Genomic DNA, 25,561 nt, shown 5'->3' with positions numbered 1-25,561 from the left:
AAATATCCAAAATACATGAATCCATAGAAACAAAAAGCAGATTGGTAGTTGTCAGGGGCTGGGGGAGTGGGGAATGGAGAGTGACTGCTTCATGGGTACAAAGTGTCCTTTGGGAGTGACAAAAATGTTTTGGAACTGGATAGAGGTGGTGATCACACAACACTGTGAATGTTCTAAGTGCCACTGAATTGCTCACTTCATTTTTTTTCTTTTATTGATGCATATATATTTGTACATATTTATGGGTGCATGTGAGTAGTTTTTACCTGCATACAATGTGTAATGATCAAGTCGGGGTATTTGGAGTGCCCACCACTGTGAATATTCATTATTTCTATGTGTTGGTAACATTTCAAGTCCTTTCTTCTAGCCGCTTTGGAATATACAATATACTGTTGCTAACTGTAGTCACTATAATCTGCTATTGAGCATGAGAGCTTATTTCTTCTATCTAATTGAGAATTGTTCACTTTAAAATGGTTAGTTTTATGTTAGGTGAATTTTACCTCAATTAAAAAAATGTTTAAGGATGAGAAGCTAAGGGAGGGGAATAACTAAAACAGAAATGGTATAAATTTGAGAGCTGGCAGAAAGAAGCAACAGGATTTGTGCTTACAAGTTGGCTAAGAGGAAAGCCTGAGATTTCTGATTTGGTTGTCTGAACAGCTGGCTGTTTTCACAGAATGATATAATCTGCACTTAGGTAACATGGAACTTAAGAAAAATGAGAACCCAGTGAAGCTTTGTTCATTTCCTCAGGTTTCCACATTTTAAACAGAACAATACATTGGTAAATTAAAGAATGCCCTAAATACAGTATAACTGGATGATATCAACGCATTGCTAAATATCTCAAGGTCTCCTTGCAGGCAAAAGGGAGAATTTAAATCATAGTTCCATGGAGTTTGTCTAAAGTAGAACAACTAGACCAAAAATCTATTAGTTAGTGAATTGACTGGCACCTAACAAAAGACTCACCACTTAGAAGTTTCTCCCTGAATATTTTTGTTCAATAGATAAATCTGGAAGGGCATCGCCAAAGGATGAACAAATTGGCTGATTCCAATTCCTTTTTAAGCATGTCCATTCATAATAACCCCAAAATAATAAAACTAAAAAACAAACTTATCAAGTTATGAACGATATAGAAACAGTAGTTGATATACTGAAGGAAAGAGTTGACCTTTTCAAAGGTTGTCTGAGATGCCATTCTAAGGAATTAGTCCTACATTTAGGGAGAAGGCATTATGCAAAAGATGTGTATCATAGTAATAACTATAACAGCACAACCTAAATATGCAACTATAGAGAAATGTTTAAGTAGTATCTCCTGTGCCACCACTAGAAGAATATGTCATAGTAGTGAATATTCTTTTTGTGTGTGTGTGAGATAGAATCTCACTCTGTCGCCCAGGCTGGAGTGCAGCGGCGTAATCTTGGCTCACTGCAACCTCCGCCTTCCGGGTTCAAGCGATTCTCCTGCTTCAGCCTCCCAAGTAGCTGGGATTACAGGCGCCTGCCACCACACCCGGCTAATTTTTTGTATTTTTAGTAGAGACAGGGTTTCACCATGTTGGCCAGGCTGGTCTCAAACTCCTGACCTCTAGCGATCCACCCGCCTCGGCCTCCCAAAGTGCTGGGATTACAAGTGTGGGCCACTGTGCCCAGCCAATAGTGAATATTCTCGCATAAAGAATATGCAATAATACAAGAAATGCTTATAATAAATGTTAAGAGAAAAAAGAACTCAAATTTTTATAAACATCATTGTTCAAGAATGCCTTTCAAAGCCTATGTATGGGAAAAAAGTCAAAGTGATACATCAAAATGTTAGCAGCAGTTATGTTTAGATGATGGAACTAGAACTTTTTTTTGTCTTTCTACTGTTGTGCTTTATTTTCCAGATTTTTAAAATGAGCATAGATTTTTAAAACAATAATAAACATGTAGGAGGTCCAGAAATATATTTTTTGAAAGCCAGAGCCATGAACCAAAACAACTAAATGGATTTTAATAAGAATAAATGTGAAGTTCTGGGATGAGGGTTTTTTTTGTTTGTTTTTTAATGCCAAGTTTAGGACTGGAGCAACAGGGCTTAACAACAGTTCCTGTGAGGGGGGAAAAAAAGACCTAGAAATTAACTGACTAGAAATTCGTTATGAGCCAACAGTGAATGGCTGAGGGGAAAAGATAGCCATAATGTAAACTTTGGATTTCTTAATATAATTTGCATGCAAGACAAAGGCAGTAATAATATTCCCATTGTGCTGTGTGAGTTACACTATACCTAGAATATTGTGCACAGCCTTGAACTTAAGCTTCTAAAAAAGATATTGAAAACTGGAGAGCAGCCAGCAGGATGAGGCATCAGAACCACACCTTAGAGCAATGGTTCTCATACTTGGGCTGCATCAGAATCACCAGCAGGACTTATTAAAGGACAGATGCCTAGGGCCTCTCCCAGAGTTGCTGATTCTATAGATGTGGGATAGAGCCAAGAATCTGCATTTTTAGCTAGTCCTGAGTGATGGCGATGCTTCTGGACTGGGGACCACACTTTGAGACCCACTGGCATTGCGGATAAAAGCACAGACTGTGAAACCAGACCTCTAGGGAGGGAATCCCAGCTCTTCTACCTACCAGCTGTGTGACCTTGGGTAAGTGTGCTCACACTCTCTGTGCTTCAGTTTCCTCATCTGTATTAAAAAAAAAAAAAGTACCTACCTCATACGGATATTATGGCATTGAGAGAGCTAATATTTGTGAAGCATTTAGAACATCCAGTCTGACTGTAATGTTGGTTAATTTAATGTGAGAAACACTAAAGGTGTTTTATTTGAAATAGAAAAAACAGCCAGGCACGGTGGCTCATGCCTGTAATCCCAGCACTTTGGGAGGCTGAGGCAGGCGGATCACTTGAGGTCAGGAACTCAAGACCAGCCCGGCCAACATAGCAAAACCCCATCTCTACTAAAAATACAAAAATTAGCCAGGCATGGTGGCGCGTGCCTGTGGTCCCAGCTACTCGGGAGGCTGAGACAGGAGAATCACTTGAACCCGGGAGGCAGGGGTTGCAGTGAGCCAAGATTGCACCACTGCACTCTAGTCTGGGCCACAGAGCAAGACTCTGTCTCGAAAAAAATAAATAAATAAAATAAAATAAAGAAAAAAGAAAAACATTTAAACATCTTCAAACGTTGGAAGGGCTTTTATGTGGAAGACTTAACCTGGGTAGTTCCTGGGGACAGATGTGGAGTCAAGGAGCAGAAATGACCAAGAAAGAGCCTTTGGATCTCTCTCAAGAAGGGCTCTTTAGCAGAGACAGCAACAGTAGAGTAGGTGGCCTGGCTGGGTTCTGGGTGTCCTAGTACTCACTCAGGGGACCCACCTGCGAGAAATGGTGAAAAGGGGACTCCAGTAAGAGGTAAGACAATCACTTAATGAACATTATACCCTTCTATTAACACAGGCTTGGCATAAGGAAATTTTCACCTGTAATCACCTAGAGCTCTCAAAGCACAGGCCCCAGACCAGCAGCATCAGAATTGCCTGAGAACTTGTCAGAAATGCAAATATCCAGGCTCCACCTTAGCTCTACTGAATCAGAAATTCTAGGGGTGGGGCTGGCAATTGGTGTTTTAACAAGCCCTTCAGATGGCACTGACGCATGCTCAAGTGTGAGAATGAATGACCTAAAGCATCCCCCTAAATGACATTTACATGAGGCTCTAGAGCATGGAAAATCACTCCGGTAAGATATCACATGTACTATGCCTTTAATAAATATATGTTGGCTGGGTGTGGCAGTGGCTCACACTGTAATCCCAGCATTTTGGGAGGCTGTAGCTGGCGGATCGGTTGAGGCCAAGAGTTTGAGACCAGCCTGGGCAACACAGTGAGATCCCATCTCTACCAAAAAAAAAAAAATTAAGAAAACCACTTAGCTGGATGTGGGGGCACACACCTATAGTTCCAGGTACTCAGAAGGCTAAGGTGGGTGGGGGCACACACCTATAGTTCCAGATACTCAGGAGGCTAAGGTGGGTGGATCGCTTGAGCCCAGGAGTTTCAGGCTGCAGTGAGCTATGATTGTAACACTGCACTCCAGCCTGGGCAACAGAGCGAGACTTTAACTCGAAAAAATAAATAGATATATGCATCAAACTCCCACTTATACCAGATATTTACTTTTGTGTTTAAAATATATATCACAACGACAATACTGAATTTGTTCAAAACCACAAAATCCAAAATCCAGAGAAAAGAAATGCATCCCCTCCAACACCCTCTCAGCAGGGGCTGCTCACAAATATCCCTCCTCTCACCGTCTGGTCCAGCCAAAGCCTCCCCTCCCAGAGGCACAGCAGTTTGGACCAAACGGCTGACAACTTGGGGAGCCTTTCTCATGCTCCAGGCATTCTTGTAAGTACTTTAGGCATAGTGGCTCTTTTAATCCTCATAACAAATCTTCTGAGACAGGGACCAATCTCCCCAGTTTATGGATGTGAAAACTGAGGGTGGAAGAAGTTAAGTAATTTCCAAAGGGTCATACAGTCAATAAGGTGTAGAAGTTGGCTTGGAAACTAGGCAGTCTCTCACCTGTCTATACTCCTGACCTCTTTACCATACTTCCTGTTGAGGCCAGTGAGAGGAAAGAGATACAAGTATGAAGGCCGCCATCTTGGCCTGCATGTGTGTGAGAGAGACATGGAGCCAAAGAGAAGGGACAAGCTCAGGAAGGTGGCACATGGGAGGGAGCCACAGCCTGCGGTTTCCATGCTGGTCTACCAGTCACTGTCCCTGGTGAGCCCTGGAGTGGATGCCAGACGCAGGGTGACTGCATTCTTGAGCAGTTATGCAAATGTGCTAGAATCTGTAACTGGAAAGGGCAGGAGACAGTTTGATGAAAGCCCTTCTGTTTCTTTTCTCCTACGAAACAATTTAAAATGCACAGTGAGGTGAAGCAGGAGTGAAGGTATCAAGGGGAAGTGACAGCCAGATGCAGAGTTGGGATTAGTAAGGAAGGAAGAGGAAGACTTGCCACAAGGCTGCAAGACAGGGTGTGGGAACACCACAGAGGAAGAGAGAAAGGGGCAGAGTAGGCACTTCCCAAGTAAGGCACTCTCACATGTCATGTTTGAGCTCCGTCAAAGCCTCCTCCCCTAGACTCCCAGGACCCCTTTCGTCTCCATCACATTACCTAACACTTCTCCTGGTCTGCCCTGCATCCATGGCCTCCTGTTCTCTCCTAGGAGCCTGAAGGCCCCCCGCAGAAAAGGGACTGTGGCTGCTCATCTCTGAGTCCGAATCCTGGCTCAGCACCTGGCATGCTGTTGGTGTGCTAGAAATGTTTGTGGCATTGAGTCTGCTGAAGCAGTGCTAGCAACCAGACTCGGTGAAATGTGCTGTTGCCTTACAGGCAAGGAAGCACTGGGAAAGCGTATACCCCCAGGGTCTGTGTCCTAGTTGGGAATCCCCCAGAAACAGACTCTAAGACAAGGATTCAAGTGCGAGCAGTTCATTTGGGCAGCAAAAGAAACACTGGTAGGAGAAAGAGGAAATATGTAGAGAAAGAAAGGCAGTCAGCAACGAGTATCTTAGCTAGTATAATAGTTCTAGCCCATTGGAAAAGCTCCCAGAGCCCATGTGGAACACACACTAGAGGGATGAGGGAGCGGGGGCCACACACAGCAACTCCCATCAACTGTTGGGTGAGGACTTCTGAGGAAGGTGTGGTCATTCCCCGTCCTTTGGGCCCTCTTTATGAGTAGCAAAGCAGGCTGTAGCAGGGAGAGAATGCTCTTGGCCAAAATGCAGGAGGCTGCAGTTGGAAGTCAGGCAGGTGTGCTGTGAAGTGGTAAGGACAAGACAGGGGTTCCCAACCTTTTTCATGCAGCAGAATCACCAGGTAAAACACAAGGCACTGAGCCCTACTCCCAGAGCTCAGCAGGTGGGGATGTGAAAATGTGCATCTCTAATGAGTTCCCAGGGACCACTGCTGCTACTGGTCTGGAACCACACCTTGAGAACCACCAGGCTCCGGATATAAGCAGGGCCCTGACCGCATACCTGGGAGAAATCCAGTACCTAGGCCTGGTAGAGCTTAGAGACAAAGCCAAAGAAGTGGGCTACACCTCTGTTTCGCCCTCTGCAAGAAAACTCTCACCACCTCACTCAAAGCCTGTGTGTGGGAGTCACATGCCAATAAACTTAGGACCATTCAGCCGACTTCTCTGCACCTGCTGTGGCCAAGGTTAAGGCCACTCCCTCAGAGCATCATTAGGATGCCACCTCCCTGTGAGTCCCATCCTGCTATTTTTCTTTGGATGTGACCTGACAAACTTAGGTCCCAGGGGCAAAGAGCACAAACAAACAAATAATTCCAAAGGGATCCAGCTTTTGGCTATATAGTCAAATCCAGATGGAGATAAGCCAAGCTCAGGAAGTTGCTCCTCCTGATCTGACGCTCTCCTGCCAGGTCTCAGTCAGAATCCTGACCTTGAGATCCTCCTCTTCTACTCTGGCAAGGGCAAATCCTCCAGAAGACACCCCTAAAATCATTATTTTATCACCTGACACTCATTCAACAGCTGTGGTAACCAGAAAAATAACAGATGCCCTGTCCTTTGCTGCTTATTTACAATAAGAGCACATGCTTGCAGGGAACAGAGAATCCTAAACAAAAAGCGGTGCTTATTTCACGATACTAAATTTCCACTTGAAACCTACACCATCAGTTTCACAATACAAAAACTACTCGTGACCTCTTAAGAGATGAGCAGGAAAAGGCAGGGAGACAGAGAAAACAAATTTACCCTTCACGGGAGCAGAGGCATCCTCATTTATCTTTTACAGTGAACACCCCTAGCAAAGAGTACAACAAAGCCACATCCACACACTTCCATTTTGAGACGAGGTCATTGCTACAAAAGCCAAGGTATTAGGCCTCAGAACACTGCAGCTTTCGGTACCTGCCCGGTTCAGGAGGTCGGTCACTATGGAATGCTGAGGTTAACACTTCTTAGGAGGCTCTGTAATTAGCTGCGGTCCAGAACTTCGTGGTGAGGGAAAGAAAAGCTTCTCCCTTTCACAAATCAGAACATTTTTCCAGCTTTCCCAATGGGTTGCCAAGTGACTCAGCATTGGCCCAGTGTGGGCACTATTATTGATGAGAAATCTTCCGCCTGGGTGATACACTGCATACAACACATGCCCAAAGAACAGTGCCAAGTCATACCAGGAAGAGCAGGCGAGTTATTCACCTCCACTTCAAATGCAGGCAAATCCTTTCTCAATGCAGGGGCTACTCAGTATCAGAAAGACAAAACCCTAAGATAGTGGGAGATTTCCATCTAAGATTCAAGGAATTATTAGGCAAAGTCTCTCCTTTCTTGTTGACTATTAAAAGGCAATCAAATCGAGGACAGCAGAGAAAAAGGGCAAGAAATTTTTTTTTTTTTTTTTTTTTTTTTTTTTTCAAAAACAACGCCGGAGTAGAAAGCTGCATGAAAGCTTTCAACGCCGCTGGTGTTCTTTGTGAGTACCACGAGCTCCACCCAGAGGTCATTTTAAGAACTGCATGTTCATTTAATTTTGAGGGGGGAAAAAAAAAAATTTACATCTTCTGGGGTCCAGGAAAGGACCCACTTCAAAGAACTGCTGAAATTGCTTCAACAACATCCATCTTTCTTGCATTTCATTAAAGAAACTTCTCTGAACTCTGAAATGCAAGATACAGTCGGGGAACTTTGTGAGATCCAATTTGCCTTTGATATTTGTACCTGTCGTGGAACTAGCAGAGTTCCTGGCAGGTTGAACTCAGCTCAAAGAAAGCAGAGTGTTCAAAGAACGCTTTTAGAAGAAAAACTGACAGCTCTCATTGAAATAAAATAGAAGACTGGAGAGCAACTCGGGAGGCAAACAGGAACATGTCTAATATTAGAAGAACTGAGAATAGTCCTGCTTCAAGAAGGACCCATGGGCCACTTGCCGAGAAGGGCCAACTGTGAGGCACCCACTCCCTTATGCCACTCAGAAGAGCTCCCTGAGGCAACTGCAATCCACACTGCTCAAAGAACTGACTGCACTTCCCAGAACATTTCCCTGGCATCCAGCTATTCATAACACACTACCCCCAACACGTATACATACACACACACTCCACCCCACCCTCCACCCTGGTGGTCCTGTACTAATTCATGCAAGCACCTCTTCGGTCCATGTGGGGTCAGGCGAGGATAAAGAGCCCTTAATACACTAAGCGCTCAACTGCCCAGGGCAAGACACATCCTGTTCCACATACCACAAGCTAGCTCAGCAAATAAATGAAGCCTTCACAAAACAACAATATGTTGGTGTTGAAAGTTGTCTACCATCTGGAGAGTTTCCCATCACAGCCCATGTGCTCTTGCCTTCATCAGCCTGTGCCTTATGTGACTGAGGACAGCTTTGACAGATTTTTGAAGGGGAAACAAAAAATCAAACCTACTCTTTGTCTTCCTCCAACGCTGCCTTGCCACCCACCATCCCAGTTCTTCCTTCATTATAAACACTGAACAAACAGCCTTTTCACATCTATTGACAAAAGTATCTATGGCAATGTTTATCCATCTCCAGTACCTTGAGTTTAAAGCACTAGAAAATATCCTTGCTAAAACTCTACGTGTTCTCATTTCAACAAGGTTAAGCATTCCCAGAATGCTGAGGCAAAAATATTTGTGCTCAGTATGACTCAGTATGACTCCAAGCAGTGTTTCCCCAGACCTGCCTAGTGATAACAATCACCCGGAGACTGGCTAAAGTGACAGCTGTTCAGCCTGCATCCATGATCCATTAACCCAGGCCTTGCTGGGAAGGGGCCCAGAAAGCCAGAGCGTCCAGGCAACCCAGGTGATTGTTATACTCAGGAAGCTTTCAAAAATACCTCTAGATACAAGAAATGCTCAGCTGCAGAGAAGCATCCATCAAGAGTCTAGCAGGTGTGCTCTACCCACTTGAATTCCAGCTCTATCAGAATCTCTGGAATTCAAAATGGGTCCCATTCATTCATTCATTTATTCAGAGATGGAGTCTCGCTCTGTCACCCAGGCTGGAGTGCAGTGGCACGATCTCAACTCACTGCAACCTCCACCTCCCAGGCTCAAGCGATTCTCCTGCCTCAGCCTCCCGAGTAGCTGGGACTACAGATGCATGCCACCACACCCGACTAATTTTTTGTATTTTTAGCAGAGATGGGGTTTTGCCATGTTGGCCAGGCTGATCTCAAACTCCTCACCTCAAGTGATCGACCTGCCTCAGCCTCCCAAAGTCCTGGTATTACAGGCGTGAGCCACTGCACCCAGCCCGTTTTCTACTTTTAAACAGCATGGCTGTCAATACTTTTCTCCTTTGTTCCCTTATCGTGTCGCATAGTATCAGAAAATTTTACAAGGCCCAGCAAGTGTCCACTTCTATTAGGAAATACGTTTGTAGTCCTAAGCAATGGTAGAACACTGGTCTGCAGTTTATCAGTATACTATTTGGGTCATTTGTGCCAAATGATGGGTCGGGAAGGAGATATGCTTGGTTACAGGAAAGGATTTGCCCCAGGACATTTGCATGCATCATGCACAGAGCAGAAGGACATGTGGCCAATATGGGTTTTCTTCGTTTTGGTGTCTTAGGGGCTCTTGTTCCAGCTGCTCCCTGTGACTCCCCACTGCTCTGCATTCTGCCATATCCAGTGATGGTTTATGACACAATTCACCAGGCAGCAAGCCATGTGCCTCTTACAGACAGCAATTAGGAGAAAGGAAAGGCCGAATTACAAGGTATTTGAAAATGCAGTTCGAAAAATTCAGGTATTATTTTCTCTTACCTCCTGGTGAAACAAAAATCTATGCATTCATCCAAAACCAGACAGCTAACTCTGGGGTCATTCAGAGTCAACAGTTCAGTCAATATAAAAACCAACTACACAGTCAATGTCAAGCATGAAAATCCATTAAAGCAGAAGTCTTATTTTTTTTCATCAAAAGGAATCCTTACCTTTTCTTTGGCTCTCCTTTTCGTTCCTGCATCCATCCACTCATTTTCTTTCTCTAGCATGTCAATAAAGGCCCAGCGAACGCCCTCGATCAATTCCTCCATCTACAAGAAAATACCCAAAGAAGGAACATCAAAGCCAAGAAGCTTCAGTCGAGGTTTTCTGGAACAAAATTGGCTTGCATGAGAAATGACCCTTTACTCAACATGGTAAGTAAGGGGTTCTTTCAGCTTGACTCCATGCTCTGGCAACACTTCTTTTTCCAGGAAAATTCCCTTTTTTCCACCACTAAAAGATAACTAACCAGGCCCAGCATGGTGGCTCATGCCTGTAATCCCAACAATTTGGGAGGCCAAGGCAGGTGGATCACTTGAGCCCAGGAGTTCGAGACCAGGGCGGACAATATGGTGAAACCCCATCTCTACCAAAAATATAAAAATTAGCTGGGCATGGTGGCTCATGCCTGTAATCCCAGGACTTTGGGAGGCTGAGATGAGCAGATCCCTTGAGCCCAGGAGTTCAAGACCAACATGGGCAACATGGCAAAACCCCATCTCTACAAAAAATTTAAAAATTAGCTGGGTATAGAGGCGAATGCCTTAGTCCCAGCTACTCAGGAGGCTGAAGTGGGAGGATTGCTTGAGCCCAAGAGGTGGAGGTTGCAGTGAGCCATGACTGCACCACTGTACTCCAGCCTGGGCAACAAAGCAAGACCCTGTCTCCAAAAAATAAAAAACATTAAAAAAAAAAAAAACATTTCTTTCCATGAGAATAATGTGGTGGCCCAGCTATAAAATGAATTATACGGGTATACAGGGATAGGAATTCACCATAGATTATGACAAACCAATAACTTACCTGTCTGTAGCTACTAAACTAGTTCATCCTTATCAAGGTACCAACTAATTTTAATCATTTAATAAAGGACTGAGAGAGACAGGCAAAGGCATGGGCTGTGCATTTCAGACAGGTATTGCAGAAGAAAGTGAACAGTTGAAAGAGATAACTGTTAACACAGAGAAACGGGCAGGGAGAGTTAGCACCCCAAAGGACACTTCACCAATATGAATCACACTTATGTCAGGACCCCAGTTCTTTCCAAATTTAGTTCCATGGGTTAAACTAAATGTTCGGCTGTTCTATATCATCTTCCTACTCTCCTCTCTACTCCTTGGCAGCTCAGAAAAGTCTTGTTATTTCAAATTTAAAAGGGTAGATATAGACCAGGGGCAGTGGCTCACCCCTATAATCTCAGGACTTTGGGAGGCCGAAGCGGGAGGATTGCTTGAGGCCAGGAGTTCGAGACCAGCCTGGGCAACACAAGAAGACCTCATCTCTATAAAAACAAAATTATTTTTTAAAGGCCAGGCATGGTGGCGCCTGCACCTGTAGTCCTAGCTGCTCAGGAGGCTGAGGCAGGAAAATCACTTGAGCTCAGGAGTTTGAGGCTGCAGTAAGCTATGATTGTACCACTATACTTCAGCCTGGGTGACAGAGTGAGACCTTGTCTCTAAAAAAATAATAATAAAATAAAATGGTAGGTCTAAAGGGGGCCGCTACAGAAAGGTGGACTTCTGAAAGACCTATTGCAAAGCATTTGAACAGTGAGGCCACACCCATAGTGAGGATGTATGTGCCTGGCTTTGCTGCCAGTGTCTGTGGACCAGAAGAGAGGACTGGAGGAAAGGAGCTGCTGACACGTCACATTAGAGGCCACCTGCAGCAGTGTGAGGAGGCCCTGCCTGTTCATGGATACAAACCCCTCGAAATCCAGTTCTCCTGCAGAGATGCTTTGGCTTTCTCAATGGGACACCCAAGAAAGAAAAAACACTGGGTTTGGCCCCAGAATGAACCTTTTCATTTGCGAGCATGGGGTTGTAAATCAATTGTTAACATTAACTCTAGAAGGAAAGACGTTGAAATGTTTCCTTGGTTCTATAATAAATTGTCAGCATGAAGCTCAAAATAATTTTTTTCTGTTTAATAAGTTTTCAGCTATGTTTTCAGTTCAATAACAGTTGTGAGGGAACCAGAGCTATAAATCAGTGGGCTGGGTTCCATCATATGTAAATAAGAACAAACAGCAGATGGAAGGGGGTCGGGGGAGCTTCACAGCTATTTCTTCCCAACTTGGTAAAAACATTAAAAGAAGAGAAACTTCAACTTGGGATAAAACACAAACTGCTAGAAGAGCAAAGAGCAAAAGGTCCTTTAAAAATCATTAAGTCGGTGGTTCTTAACTTTGTCTGCCCATTAGAATCTTTGGAGGAACTTTAAAAAATACTGAGAGCTGGCCGCAGGGGCTCATACCTGTAATCCCAGCACTTTGGGAGGCTGAGGCGGGCGGATTACTTGAGGTCAGGAGTTCGAGACCAGCCTGGCCAACATGGTGAAACCCCGTCTCTACTAAAAATACAAAAAATTAGCTGGGTGTAGTAGCAGGCGCCTGTAATCCCAGCTACTCAGGAGGCTGAGGCAGGAGAATCACTGGAACTCGGGAGGCAGAGGTCACAGTGAGCTGAGATTACACCACTGCACTCCAGTCTGGGTGACAGAGCGAGACTCAGTCTCAAAAGAAAAAAAAATAATACTGACAAAAAATTTCTAAATAAAATAAAAAATCCTGCGGCGTGGGCATCGGGATGCTAGTGTCATTGTTCTGAGGTCCAGCCTGGGCATTGGGAGGGTTTAAAAAGTTCCCCAGGTAATTCTAATGTGCGGTCAGGGCTGAGACCCACTAGACCAGGGGAAACCATTTATTTGACAGATAAGGAAATTAAGGGTCAAGGAGTCTATGATCTGCTCAAGCTGACACAGCTAATGAGGACCAGAGCCAGGACCTGACCAAAGAGCTAAAATAACAGTGGAGAGCTCAGAGCCTCTAGTAACAACAGAGGATCCCTCCCAAAATCAGAGAGAAATACCAGGGAGTGAAAGGGAATCAACTGAGAGATGCATAAGCCACAATTTCAAACAGAAAACCCACGTCAGGGGGATGTTAAAATGACAAGGAAATCTCCGGGGACTAGATCTTTTGCCTATCAGCATGCCTAAGTCTTTTTTTTTTTTTTTTTTTTTTTTTTTTTTTTTTTGAGAATGAGTCTGACTGTGTCACCCAGGCTGGAGTGCAGTGGCATGATCTTGGCTCACTGCTCACTGTAACCTCCACCTCCCAGGTTCAAGCGATTCTTCTGCCTCAGCCTCCTAAGTAGCTGGGATCACAGACATGCACCACCATACCCAGCTAATTTTTGTGTATTTTTAGTAGAGACGGGCTTTCACCATATTGCCCAGGCTAGTCTCGAACCTCCGAGCTCAGGTGATCCACCCGCCTCAGTCTCCCAAAGTGCTGGGATTACAGGCGTGAGCCACCACACCTGGCCCTAAGTCTTTAGGGACTCATCATGTAGCAACATGCATTGGCTGGCCCATCACGTTCACAGAGAAAAAGAAATTATATCTTCCCAAATTAGGGAGGGGCAATGGGGAGGGAAAGAAGTGGGTGGACTCAAAGGAGAGATTTAGTGACCAAACCAATGGAAACAGGTGATTCATTTTATGTGGGAAAGTGAGGAACGTAGAGAGAGTCAGATTCATGCCTAGGCTTCAGAAAGATATTGGCAAACACCGTCATTCAATAAGACTGAGAAAATTGGAAGAAAAAGAGGGATGGGGACAGAAGCCAAACTAGTGGGATGAAGAGTGTATGGGAAGCGAAGACAGCAAGTCTGGACAAATTAATTGAGTTTGTCTATGAAGGAGAAAAAGCAAAGATAGGAGAGAAGTAGATGTAGGGTTAAGGGAAGGGTCTGAGGGTTTGGAGTTTGGGTTTCATGCATATGCTTGCTAATGCTGTTCCTACTGTTTTTGTTGTTGTTGAAAAGCTGAGAGATTTGACTATGTTTAAATACCAATAGAAAGGATCCAGCGAAAAGGAAGAGACTGAAAATATGGGACAAAGCAAGCCATGAGTGGTGTCTCAGAGGGCAAAGGAGGTGATGGGATCCAGAGACTATATGGAAGGATTCACCTTAGATATGAGACAGACTTATGAGAGGAGAGAAGATTAAAATGATAGGCAGGCATGCAGAAGAATCTAAAGATTAGATGTAGAAGGTTGAGAGAGTCCTAGTATAAACGTGGGTCTTTTCTCCATGAAATAGGATTGAGACCTTCTGCTTAAAGGGAGGTTTATCTAAAAAATTATATTTCTTCGCACATGGCTATGTGCATCCTGGCAGCATGAACATATTACTAGGAAGAGAAGTACAGTAGTACCCCCTTATTCACGATTTTGCTTTCCATAGTTTCAGTTACCTATGGGCAACTGTGTTCTGAAAATATTAAATGGAAAATTCCAGAAATAAACAATTCACAAATTTTAAATTGCACACCATTCTGATTAGTGTGATGAAGTTTCATGCCATCCCAACCTGTCTGGCCCGGGATGTGAATCACCCTTCGTTTGTCCAGCATCTCCACCCTGTATATACGCACCCAATAGTCACTTGCTAGCTATCTTGGTTATCAGACAGATCATAGGAAGTACATGCATGAGTTCAATACCATAAGATACTTTGAGAGAAAGAGAGACCACATTCACATAACTTTTATTACAGTATATCATTATAACTGTTCTATTTTATTATTAGTTATTGGTGTTAATCTCTTACTGTGCCTACTTTATAAAATAAACCTTATGATAGTTATATATGCATAGGAAAAACATAGTATATATAGAGTTTAGTACTATCTCCAGTCTCATCCACTGGGCGGGGGGTTGGGGGGGTCTTGGAAAGTATCTGTCTCAGATAAGGGGGGATTACTATATTTACAGATAGGGACAAAGAGGACAATAAAAGGTTCCCTCTCAATACCCTGGCCAGGATGTAGCAATAATAGAAAGCACCCAATAAATAATAAAAAGTTGAATATGTCCAAAGAAAATATTTATTTGGGATAAGGTGTACAAAAGCAAAACATTTTATTAGGTTTTAAAATAAATTATCAAAAAAATAAGCACTCTCCAAGCTAAAAAGATCTTTAGCAAATTTTGGAATTTTTGGATTCCTATGATGAATCTTAAGGTCATTTTGCTCCTGTTCTCTTTGAGGTATTTTTATGGAGTATGTGGTTATTATTAAAATGGGGCTGAGTGTTTCCAGATACTTCTCTCTAAGCAGCTTGGTTTCATAGGACCCTCCCCGTCCAGCATCTCCTAGGCATTAAAATGGCTATCAAATTCATTAAAATTTAATGCATTTTGAAAAGGTTTTCAGGGTGGGTGCAGTGGCTCACGCCTGTAATCCCAGCACTTTGGGAGGCTGAGGCAGTTGGATCACCTGAGGTCAGGAGTTCAAGACCAGCCTGACCAACATGGTGAAACCCCGTCTCTACTAAATACAAAAAAAGAAATTAGCCAGGTGTGGTGGCACAGGCCTGTAACCTCAGCGACTTGGGAGGCTGAGACAGGATAATCGCTTGAACCCGCGAGGCGGAGGTTGCAGTGAGCCAAGATCACGCCACAGCACTCCAGCCTGGGCGACAGAGCAAGATTCCGTCTCTAAATAAATAAATAAGAAAAGGTTTTCAAAGCTCTTTGTCTGTAACCCGTTGATTGGCATTCTAAATGGAAATAAAAAGAGGCAAAAACATTTCAGCCCACTGCCAGAGTGAAAAATGACAAATAGTTTATTCACATGCCAGTTCCTCCCTCCTCTGCCTTTTCTTCCACCTCCTCCCCTGCCCCCACCACCTCTGTCTTCCCTGAATCCACACTTCGGTAACTCACTCTTTGTGGCCCTCTCACATTTGTCAAAACGCGGGTAAATCACTTTTTTTTCCCCATGAGCCTCAGCTGCTCTTTGCCCTTGTCTTCTCTGGCACCTCCACTCCCCACACCATCCCCCACCTCAGGTTCTCAATTTTTTTTTTTTTTGGCAGACTTTACAGATTTATTGTATAACATTTTCTGTGAAATGGTGTTGAACTACCCCAGCAGACTTCAAGAACAAGGAAAATCTTTGAAGGTGATTAATTTCATTGGTTGACATGTCAATGCAAATAAGAGAAATAATTATTTTAGCATGCTGGAACTAGGAAGATAAATCACTGAACACTTCTGATTTTCATCTTTAGACTACTCTACAGCATCACATAATACCATTGCCTTCAGTCAAGTCAAAAACCTGCTGTAATTTTAAAATAAGAAAAAAATAGAGAAATAGTATTTCTTCACCAAACTTTGACCTCACACCTCAACCAGGCAGCATATAACATTAATAGAAATCCCTTAAAGTGGAAGTCTTAAGGTGAAGTTATCCATAGGAAATATTTATTTAGAGCCGGTCAAAGGTCAAAATATAACATATAAAAATTAACTCAAGTGTTATTATGGTAAAATCTGCCATATTCAGGGTAAGAGCCCTCTAGGCAAAGCAACGTTTTGTTAAATATCTATTTATTTCAGGGGCAGGGTGCGATGGCACCCACCTGTAATCCCAGCACTTTGGGAGGCTGAGGTGGGCGAATCACCTGAGGTCAGGAGCTCAAGACCAGCCTGGCCAACGTGGTGAAACCCTGTCTCTACTAAAAATACAAAAATTAGCCAGGCATGGTGGCGGGCAACTGTAATCTCAGCTACTCGAGAGGCTGAGGCACAAGAATCGCTTGAACCCGGGAGGTGGAGGTTGCAGTGAGCTGAGATCACCCCACTGCACTCGAGCCTGGGTGACAGAGCAAGACTCTGTCTCAAAAAAAAAACAAAACAAAAAACAACTATTTCAGATTTTATGGATCCACACTATAAAAATACAGTTCATTTGGTTGATCTATGGGCAGTTCTTAGTTCTCTTCCTCAACCAGTGTTATCTAAAAATAGGTTCTTCCTTTTTCATTCTTTACACCCCAGGATTTTGCCCATAGAGTTCTACATCAGACACCACACATTGGTGAGTCACATATGCATAGGCACTTGTTACCCTTCAATCCAGGGCTTTACTTTAATGAGATGCTCCTATCTTAGCAAATTATAAATTATCTCTCCTGCTCCTCTTGCCCTCTCCTTACCCTTCCTCCCATCACATAGACATAAGAATTCTGTACTTTGCATAAATGAGCCATGATGGTTCTATTAATACATTTGAAGGGACATATGCCAACATTGCTTTAAGGAGGGATTCGTTTGCCCCATGATCGGTTGTAGTTTTCTTCAAAGCTTTGTCCCTGATAATAAAGAAATCCCACAAGACAACTCAAATCCTATCTCATACCCATGAATCCCAAACACTTAAACCCACACTTTCAATTCCCTCTCTGAGTTCCTGTGAGGCTTAAAATCAGAATAATACATAGGTGTGTGTTTAATTGTTGTCTTTTCATTTATATTTATTTGGTCTCCCTAACAAGACCCATAAGCTTTGAGAACAGGAACCATGATTTAGATCAAATGAGATCATGAATATGTAAGCAAACAAAAAAGTATTCTGCTAATTTAAAATTTTGTTAGTTTTATGATTTCATATCTCATGTGATATGATTTTTCACGAGTCCATATCTCACATTCATACCTAATACTAAAATATAGCAGATGCTCAGTAAATACAAGTTGATCAATTTATACTTTTTGAAACCTTCAATTGGCACCTAGCAGAGTTGAAATTGAATCAAATATCTTTCATATATGCTAACAGATAAGTTATTCCAATAGTATAAAGAGAAAATATTAACAAACTCACTCATAGAAAATATGGTGCTGTGCAGATATGATCATGAGATTTAACAACATGAAAGCTGAAAAAGGAAAAAAAAATACACAGTACCCTTTTTAGGTGAAGTCATTTTTGAAAAGAGAGACCTACTCTGATTTAGTAATTCAAAGCCTGAATCCATGAATAGAACTTATCAGTGAATAGAAAATCCATCGTTATATTAGGGGACAAGGTTCACAGTAAATGTCTCCAGAATGACTGTAGCCTACTACCAAACACAAACTTTAGTGGAAATCAAGTGACTCTGTAAGTTAGCCTAGTCCATTCTAAGATAGGTGATGTCAACATGGTACATGACAAACAGCTTGGGATGGTTTAAAAATATAGTACATATCTAGTAGGAATAATTATAGGCTAGGAGTTCTGAAAAAGAAAAGAAAGGAAAAAGAAAAAAAATCAGTAAGGTTGATTATGGGCATTAACCTTAAACTAATTTAATGTTAATAAAATTCTTAACGAAAAGGCATAATGTTGAGTAGGCTTTCCTCTTTAACATACTTAGAAGTTATAATATCTGGAAAAAAACCATGAGATTAAAATGTTTCCAGTCTTCTCATTGCTCTAGAACAGGGCAAGTTTTCTTGAGTTGTAACCACTGATTAGTGGAATGTGAAAAATGGAAATCGTTGTTAATAATTTATGTGGATAACCCTGAAGAAATAGGCTTTAATCTCAGGGGGACTCTTAAAATTTTCTTTCTGGCAATTGCCACTTTACTAGAAACACAGACATTAAATAAATGAATGCACCAATAAATATGAAATATTCATTAATTAATTACTTATACTATAACTATTTATAAAAATGACCTTGGATTGGCTCCTGATAAAAAATAATGGCAACAAAATAAGTAAAAAGTGACCTATATTGAAGTGGGACATGTGGTTAAACCAGAAAAACTAAGGATAGTTAGAAAATGCTGATGTTTCTGGCAGCCAAGTGAGTGGATAAATCATATCAGTTTGTCAGGATTAGCAGTGTTACATAGCTATTAAACATTTTGGCAAAAGAAGAAAAAATCAAATTATTTGGTGCTATAAAGTGGGTTATTCTGGTGGTACAGGAGGAGTTTCTCATGTCCTTTTATCTAAAGGTATATATTCATAAGACTCAGGTAGATATTTCTATTTCTATTTGCTGGATATGAACATATAGGCTGTGTTCTAATTTTATAACTCATCTTTTCCTGCTTTCCACTTTCCAACTTTAAGAGAGGATGGATCAGAAACCAGAATAATATTTACAAGTCAATCAGTCTCAAATAGTCTAGCCTTTGGCTGTGGGGAAATTCTCCCCAGCAAGTAACTATGTCTGGTCACTTCCAACATTCAGATCTGTTGGAAGGCATAAATGTTTTCTTTAGGTAAATGAATTTCTAATAAAGGGTCTTCACATTCCATAGGTCTGACCAGATCTGCTTGACAAGACTGTGGCTGATAATATGTGGCAAAGGCAACACTGCCCAATGCTAGCCAGAAATGGAGAAAACAAACAAGAAAGGTGAGCCAATGTGTCATCGTCGTGGCCGCACACTCAAAGACAAGGACAAGAGTAAGTGTTCGTACTTATTTCAAAAGAATTCCCAATGAGCTATCTAAATTACTTGTTTTGCTGGATGTTACTTGACCAAAGATTGCATAAATGAGCTGTCACGATTGGGACCTGATGATATTTGTTGTAACAAGATTTAGCCTGCAGAGGGTTATGAAATCTGGACCTATTCTAGAAATTATATGGCCGGGCGTGGTGGCTCATGCCTGTAATCCCAGCACTTTGGGACGCTGAGGAGGGCAGATCACGAGGTCAGGAGATCGAGACCATCCTGGCTAACACAGTGAAACCCCATCTCTACTAAAAATACAAAAAATTAGCCAGGCGAGGTGGCATGCACCTGTGGTCCCAGCTACTTGGGAGGCTGAGGCGGGAAAATGGCGTGAACCCGGGAGGCAGAGCTTGCAGTGAGCCAAGATCGCACCACTGCACTCCAGCCTGGGCAACAGGGCGAGACTTGGTCTCAAAAAAAAAAAAAAAGAAAAAGAAATTATATTTGGCTCCTCGAGTAATTTCATGAGTAATTTCATGAGACTCTTGTATGAGCCAGACTTGGCGTTAAATGATAGGGTGGGTTCTGGAATGTGGCCAGGGCACTAACATGAAAAGGATCTTTATTCCAATGAAAGCTACTATACTAGGCATGTATGGAGGAGTAGCAACAGCAAAACCCCCCAGGCACCTCCCTCACTCTATGATAAATTAAAAAGAGGCAATCTAAATGCAGAAGTTGCCACAGCCTGTGCCAGGAAGTTGATATTATAAATTCTATCTTAATTATTAACATTAGGCATGGCAATATTAGCAATAAGAGTAGATGACATTCACTGAGCACTTTTTGTGTACCAGGTATTATGCTAGGCCTTCTACACAGATTATATCATTTAACTCTCACCTCAAATGAAAGGAGGAGGTACTACTTTTATCCCTATTTGTGATACACAGCACTGACAGCTTTAATGCCATACTCCTTCATTTATCCACACCCCTTACTGTGTGACTTTGCAGATCCTCTCATTAAAAATGCAGTTACAGGTGGCTCACACCTGTAATCCTAACACTTTGGGAAGCCAAGGCGGGCAGATCGCTTAAGCTCACAAGTCCAAGACCAGCCTGGACAACACGCCAAAGCCCCATCTCTACAAAAAATACAAAAATTAGCCGGGCATCATGGCGCACACCTGTAGTCCCAGCTACTTGCAGGCTAAAGTGGGAAGATGGCTTGAGCCTGGGAGGCAGAGGCTGCAGTGAGCCGAGATCGCACCACTGCACTCCAGCCTGGGGGACAGAGCCAGACCTTGTCTCAAAAAAAAAAAAAAAAAATGCAGACCCTATTTCCCTAGTCTGTAAATCTGGACCGGCCTTGCGACTTGCTTTGGCCAACAAAATGCAGATATTACATTATGCCTGTCCTGAGCCTAGGTCTCAGGAGACCTCACATGTTTCTACTTGCTCGCTTGAACTTCTGCCATCACCATGAGAACATGCACAGGCTAGCCGGCTGAAGGAAGCAAGACACATGAAGCAGAGCCGAGTCATTCCAATCACCTCTGCCAAAGCCAACCTTGATCAGCCAACCCCCAGAAATTCAAGCCAGCCTGGCCAAAATCAACAGAGCTGCATGGGGGCCCACCACTGACTCCAGATGCATCAGCAGTAACTGCTTATTGTCAAATGCCAGTGAGGCTTTGTGACTGATTGTTACACAGCATTACCAAAGCAACAGAAACTCTTGCATCATTTATAACAGGAAAACAAGCTCAAATAAGTTAACTGATTTGCCCATGTTGGTAAGAGCAGAGCTGGGCTATGAGCTATCAATGCAACTTTGCAGAAAATCAGATGTAATTTCTATATTAGGTCAATATTTTATAAATATATTAAAAAGCCCTTAAAAAACCAAATCATCCTGGTTTGCCTTAATTTGGACAGGTCTTCAGCAAAGTTTCTCTGGAAAGTGATCTTGATAATAATAACCAACACCACTTACTAGACAAACAGAAACAGGGGCATTTAGTAGCCAAAGAGAATATCCTTTCTTTCACAATTTGTGATGAAGGGACCCTTGTCTTTATCTGTACAGTGGCTTTACTGAGAACAACCTTTGTGAGCAGCTGAATTTGCAAGGAACGAAAAACTCCTCAGTATAAGGGCAATGCTATAATGCATGACACTGACTTTCATGTGACTTCTGCCATCAACGTTATAGTTACATCTCATTTACTCAACCACTGAGAGAAACAGTGAGCGAGGGAATTGGAGAACTTGAAGAATATTAATGGCAGTACATCAATTCAATTATCTTAGCTCACTAATGAGGTGAACTTCTAGTGTATTGAGGTTGCAAGTTCAAACTCCGCCACTGCAATTGGACCCACGTGGGTATTTAAGTCTTCAACACCAGATGTAGCAGTATGGGGTGGGAGGAGAATTCTTTTCTTAGGATAAGAATTACTACTGGAATTGCTCAGGCAGAGAGGAGCTCAGAAAAAATGGAAGATATTTTAGGGCATCCATGGCATTACTTGGGGACATGAACAATGTCTTTAAAGAGAAATAGAATAGCTGCTAGAGTGCAGGAGAAATTAGTGAATTGTTCTACATAGGGAGTCAAGTTTTAGTTCTTCACTTAATAAAATCTGAATCTGAAGTGTAATAGATTTGCTCTGCTTTAACTAGATTAACCTTCTGCATATAGAATGTTTTAATATATGACAGGAGATCAGTGACTTTAGCTTTGATCTGAGGGCTGACAAAGACTCTCTCCTTGACCAAAGTTTAGTCAGGCTCCTCTGAGCCCTCTTCTCAAGTACGTCTTGCCCTTACCCTCCTCCCAGCCTCCCACCCCCATCCTGTCCTCGTCAAGCCTGTCTAGTCCAGTTGTAGCAAGAATCCTGCTAAGTCACTTTAGAAAGAATCCCCATCCTGATCACCTTGGCCTGCCTTCCACAAGAATCCTGTCAAGTTGGTTTAACAAGAATTTCCCTGCTCGTGATGTCTCCTCTTCATAATTTTCCATCCACTGACCCCCTCATTCTCCTCACTGGCTATAAATCTCCAGCTATCTTTGCTGTATTTAGAGTTGGGCCTAATCTTTCTCCCCTGTTGCAATAGACTTGACACCTCTTGCAATAGTCCTGAATAGTCTTCATTACTATTTTAACAAGTGTCAAAATAATTATTTGCTTTAGCAGGGTTTACTCTATAAGAAAAATGCAGAAAATTTGAGGGAGCAGCAAAAAATACCTACTGGCAGAGATGAGATATATGAATAAAGATAAGCAGTTTGGGGACATAGTGTCTACAATGAAACAAACCAAGACATGGTTTATACAGAAGAACTTAGCCCAGCCAAAATGTTCACATGGGAACTTCAGCTTTACCGAATTTTCTGGAAACTAGAGTTACAGCAACAAGGCCTTTTTTCCCATCAACACAATAGAAAAAAATTTTCTTTGATGTATATATTCACATTTCCGCCTTAGTAGAGAATGGTAAACATTTTTTTTTAAACTTTGATAATCTTACAGAGCCTTTGGGTTACCACTGCAAACATCAGGGATCACTCCTTAGAATGACGTATGTACAAAATACAAGAAATTGAGGTCAGTGTGTAGACTGAGCCAAAGATATACCTGCAAGGTTATTGTTAGATTAAATCAATAGTAGCTTGCTTCTTATCATTTCCGTCTTTCTCCTGAGAATTATATGAATACAAAAATGTGATGTCAACTGGTTGGATATGAATTAGGTTTCCACTATATTTATATTTAAAATTTTGAAATACTGGAAGCCAAACCTATTCCAACTGTTTCCTACCTCTGAAATGTTAAAAAATATGAAATGTATGCCTTTTTAGGATCTTAATATTAGAATAATTTGCTAACAAGGGTAATCATAAGATAAGCCACTAAGAAGGTTCTGGTCTCCTCATATTCGTAAAACTGGCAAAGATTCAAGTGCCTTCAGAGAGAAGCAAGGGAATGGAACACTGGTTTCCATGTAGATTGTCTGGGCTTGAACCCTACCTAAGCCATTTTCAAGCTATATGACTCCAGAGAATTTACTTCAACTCTCTGAGCCTGTTTCCTCATCTGGAAAATGAGGGCACTAACAGCAGTAACAGGGTCATTGTGAGGATAAGTGAGTTCACACACTGAAAGCACTTAAAAGAATACCAGACAGCTAGTTAAACCTCAGTGAAAGCTAACTGCTACTGTTATTATCATCACCACATTTTAAAACCAATATGTCCTGACCATCACAGTCACAACTAGGCCCATGGTGACAATCCCTTCATTCCCTGGCCTTCGTTGGAAACTTCACCTGCCCTCCATGGACATGAGTATCTATCTGGGGCACTTACTTATACATTACAGATATAAGTAATAATAATAATAATCAAACAAGGCCAGGCGTGGTGGCTCACATCTATAATCCCAGCACCTTGGGAGGCTGAGGCAGGGAGATCACTTAAAGTCAGGAGTTCAAGACCAGCTTGGCCAACATGAGGAAACCACATCTCTACCCAAAAAAAAAAATACAAAAATTAGCTGGGCGTGGTGGTGCACACCTGTAATCCCAGCTACTCATGAGGCTGAGGCACAAGAATGGCTTGAACCCAGGAGGCAGAGGTTGCAATGAGCCAAGATCATGCCAGTGCACTTCAGCCTGGGTGATGGAGCAAGACTCTGTCTCAAAAAAAAAAAAAAAAGAAAAAGGAAAAGACAAGAGTATTAAAAAATAAAAATAAATAAAAGGGAAAATTAGCAAGTGATAACTTCAGACATCCTTCCTGAACACAACTAATCCTCTCTCCTGCCATTTAGGTCATGAGCATATGGATCAGGGCTTGGCCCAGTGGAACGAGAGCATCATCTCTATTTACGGTGATGATATATCATCAATTCTCTAGGGGAGTCCCACTTTCATGTAACTTTCCACAAAAGTAATATTAAATGCTTAGCTAATGGAATGTTTTAAAATTATAAATAATCTTCATCTAAATAAGATAAAAAATTAAAGAAGTCCTCTGATAGACAAAGTTATGATTTTTAGTTCCGGGGAATGGGGGAAGAAAGGGAGGTAAGGAGGGAGAAAATGTTAATATAAAAGTCAGTGGAGGCCAGGGGTAGTGGCTCATGCCTGTAATCCCAACACAGGGAGGCGGAGGTGGCAGTGAGCCGAGATCACACCACTGCACTCCAGCCTGGGCAACAGAGTGAGACCCTGTCTCAAAAAAAATATGTGGCTCATATTCCAGTTCAATTGGATAGTGCTACTTTGGACTGCAAAGACAAAGCAACACTTGCAGCCAATCCCACGTGAGTTAAGGCTCTGTCCCGCTAACTGGGAGGCAAGGGATTGTACTATATGACCTCTTTTGGTGGCTTTCTGTTGAAGGACTCTCCTTTTCTACATGCTATTCTTCTCATTTCTAATTCAATTTGCTAAATTCCCATGGTTGTGTGTGTGAATGAGTATGAGAACGTTGGTGTATCGGTGTGTCCAAATGCACACTTGGATGTGGGAAGTCTTAATGAAACAGTAATGTAGAATTATGTGTTTTCCCCAGTGAAAAAGAGGAGAACACTGATAGGTAGGAAACCTCAATGTGAACTGCTCTCTCCTACTCACTCTTTAGAAGAGAGGGTACCAACCACAGGCAGTTGGGCCAACTCTGTCATCAAGAGGTTCTCAAAACAGACACGGAGGAGAAGTGGGGCGGGAGTCTCTTAGTAAAACCTAGGTATCAGTTTTCAAAAGATAACTACATAGTTGGTGGGTGGCGAACCAAGCCTGGAGGTCCTAACGCAGGGTTTTTCACAGTCCATTTAAACCAATCTGAATCACAGAAATTTTCAATGATCTGAAAATTAAAGCAGTTACTTGCACTAATGTAACCGGTTTTGGTAAATAAAGTACTGCTATTCATGTCAACTGGCCTGGCCTGCTCTTGTGAGTCACCGGGGCTTTTTTTTTTGGTGCTGTTTACAAACAAATGAATCAGGAGAAGACCTTGCTGCTCAAAGTGTGGTCCACGACCAGCAGCAGCAGTCACACCTGGAACCTTGTTAGGCAAATTATTGGGTCCTACCCCAAACACAACTTAAAAAAAAAAAACCCTTGTTAAAATGCAATGAGAATCTGCATTTTTAACAAGCAGATGCTCACGTGATTTATGTACACGTGTAAATTTGAGACATACCTGAAGTTT

The 25,561-nt window shown here is 42.3% G+C and overlaps 1 protein-coding gene across 1 annotated transcript in view; it reads right to left on the bottom strand.

Moving 5' to 3' along the window:
* The window catches only part of PHEX (phosphate regulating endopeptidase X-linked), a 219,083-nt gene that overhangs the window by 107,923 nt on the left and 85,599 nt on the right, over positions 1 to 25,561 (bottom strand). The window contains exon 12 of the mRNA XM_003317380.7: positions 10,027 to 10,128. Within this exon, the coding sequence (XP_003317428.2) occupies positions 10,027 to 10,128 (102 nt within the window). The remainder of the gene's footprint in view (positions 1 to 10,026; positions 10,129 to 25,561) is intronic.

This window comes from Pan troglodytes, chromosome X, assembly GCF_028858775.2.
Source record: "Pan troglodytes isolate AG18354 chromosome X, NHGRI_mPanTro3-v2.0_pri, whole genome shotgun sequence".
Taxonomy (NCBI): Eukaryota; Metazoa; Chordata; class Mammalia; order Primates; family Hominidae; genus Pan; species Pan troglodytes.
The sequence above is the reverse complement of the archived record's forward strand: the minus strand, read 5'-3'. Positions and strand labels throughout refer to the sequence as shown.